Source organism: Antrostomus carolinensis, unplaced genomic scaffold (assembly GCF_000700745.2).
Source record: "Antrostomus carolinensis isolate BGI_N321 unplaced genomic scaffold, ASM70074v2 scaffold22443, whole genome shotgun sequence".
In the NCBI taxonomy this organism is placed as follows: Eukaryota; Metazoa; Chordata; class Aves; order Caprimulgiformes; family Caprimulgidae; genus Antrostomus; species Antrostomus carolinensis.
Window position 1 is genome coordinate 8,094 of NW_010303488.1, and position 2,430 is coordinate 10,523.

The following is a 2,430-nucleotide window of genomic DNA, read 5'->3' on the forward strand; positions in this document are numbered from 1 at the left end:
CACTGGGGACCCCTTTAAGGTGTCACAGTTCTTCAGCCCCCCCATTTCCTCACCACAAGCAAAGGCAGTCTGCAGCGAGAGGAGGCTGCCCCCAAAAATAAGAACATCACAAAAAAGATAACCTGGTTCTGCTGGCTCATTTGCAGATTCTTGGATATTTTTTTAATAATATTATTTTTTAATAGCATTTCTCTGTAGCACCTACAGAGGGATAGATTCTGGGATCCACCCAGTTTTCCAACTCCTAGCACAAGCAGAGGAGTCTCAGGGCTTCCCCCAGATGGGCAGTAAGGCTTACAGAAATTCTCATGGTTGTAAAATTAAGGATCATTTGTCATCAAAGCTCTTAGCACCTTTCACTTGAACCAACCTACAACGACATCCCCATACAGTACAGCACAACTGGAGATGGTTGCCACTCTAAATTACAATCACAAAGAGGAACGGAAAGTCAAGAGTCCTACAACCGACAGGTAGTTTGCTCCCACACTCCAATTTGATCCATAAAATTTCCAAAGTGAGAGAGCACCTATAAAACTGGGAAATATCTCAAACAGTTGGTTTCATTACCAACACAGATCACGCTGTCATCTCGGGAAGGCAAAACTCCAGACTTCTCACATACAGTGTTTTCCTTGAGGTGATGCCCAGGCCTTGGTATACTCTCCATTTTAACGAGCTACTAAAAAGAAAAATTAAGATCATATCCTTTGGAAAAACCAACTCTAAGGTCCCAGGGACAGTTCCTTAATGAGGAGGGCATATTATGAACGTCTTCTTTAAAAAAAAATAATAATTAAAATATTATTTTTTAATGAAATCAAAGTGGTAGCATCCAGGAGTAGAGCGTTAATAAAAGAAACAAGCACTGTCAATGACATCTCTTCTTTGCAGTGTTAATTTTCCCACTCATCCTCTTTTTTCTCAGCACATTCAAACGTTTTCCCTTTTTTTTAGAGGGGTTTTTTTGGTATTTTCTTCCTGATGCCACTTTGTTTTGAGCCATTTCTTCCCGCTGCTCAGTTCCTAAGCACAGTCTCACAACAAGGGGTGAAGTCTCCATTAAAGCCCTGGCATAAGCCCTTGTGTTCAATACCATGTGGCTGTGTACTTCATTGAGCTTCCAACCCCTCCCCGTCCGCTCTCTTCCTCCTTTCTCCAAGAAATCAAGGTCCTTTCACATCACTGTGCAACTCTTTGCTTTGTCCTTTCTCAAGTCCGTCGCCACTGTGGAAAGTTCTGGCCTGCCAGGCATGTGTGAAATTCGCTTGGTTGCCCTCTGCGATTTGTTTCGTTTCACATTTTTATTTGTTTTATTCACACAAGCCAAGGTGGCAACATGAAAAATGTCTCTGACGCTGTTTTCTGACTGTAAGGCTGAGCATTCAATATATGTAGCTGCTCCAATCTGTTTGGCCATATTTGCACCCTAAGGGAGGGAAAAAAAAAAAACAACAACAAACAAATAACAAAAAACATGCAATCAATACCAAGTTTCCTTAGAGAGCCAAAGCAAACCATACAATTATTTTTCAGCGTTGTTTTCCATACACACTGGTTTGTAAAAACCAAAGCTAAAAGCTCCAACACTACAGCCAGCAGTTAATTTGGCAAAATAAACAAGAGCTTTGGTTCCAAGATGCATTAAGCAAGTATCCAAGCGTTATCTCTTACGCCAATAAATATACATTGGCAGAGTGAAGATAAGTTTAGTGACCTGAAAACAACTACAGAAAGCCAGGAGAATATTAGTAGGAGCTATTTAGCAATTTCACCTTTCCACCTTAACTGGGATCCCTGAATCACGTGCTCACTGGGAAAGGTTTGGACCTGGCAGCTTTCAGATTTAAGCCTTCTGTCTCCAAAGAGAAAATATATTGTGACTGGCTGAAGGGCTAGTTAGTGTGTCCCTGACCTGGAGCAGAAACCAGGTTACAGGCCACATCTGGAGTATTGTGTCCAGTTCTGGGCCCCCCAGTTCAGGAAGGACAGGGAACTGCTGGAGAGAGTCCAGCACAGAGCCACCAAGATGATGGAGTGGAGCATCTCCCTGATGAGGAAAGGCTGAGGGAGCTGGGGCTCTTTAGCTTGGAGAAGAGGAGACTGAGGGGTGACCTCATTCATGTTTATAAATATGTTCAGGGTGAATGTCAGGAGGATGGAGCCAGGCTCTTCTCAGTGATGCCCAATGGTAGGACAAGGGGCAGTGGGTGTGAGCTGGAACACAGGAGGTTCTGCTTCAACTTGAGAAGAAACTTCTTTCCAGTGAGGGTGCCAGAGCCCTGGGACAGGCTGCCCAGGGAGGGTGTGGAGTCTCCTTCTCTGGAGACATTCAAGACCCGCCTGGACACCTTCCTGTGTGATCTCATTGAGGTTCCTGCTCTGGCAGGGGGATTGGACTGGATGATCTTTTGAGGTCCCTTCCAATCC

The 2,430-nt window shown here is 44.1% G+C and overlaps 1 protein-coding gene across 1 annotated transcript in view; it reads right to left on the bottom strand.

Annotated features, from left to right (window-relative positions):
• Positions 1–1,177: 1,177 nt before the first annotated feature.
• The window catches only part of RND3 (Rho family GTPase 3), a gene marked incomplete at its 5' end in the record, with an annotated part of 6,079 nt that continues 4,826 nt past the window's right edge, over positions 1,178–2,430 (bottom strand). Inside the window, one exon of the mRNA XM_010164125.1 lies at positions 1,178–1,429. Within this exon, the coding sequence (XP_010162427.1) occupies positions 1,178–1,429 (252 nt within the window). The remainder of the gene's footprint in view (positions 1,430–2,430) is intronic.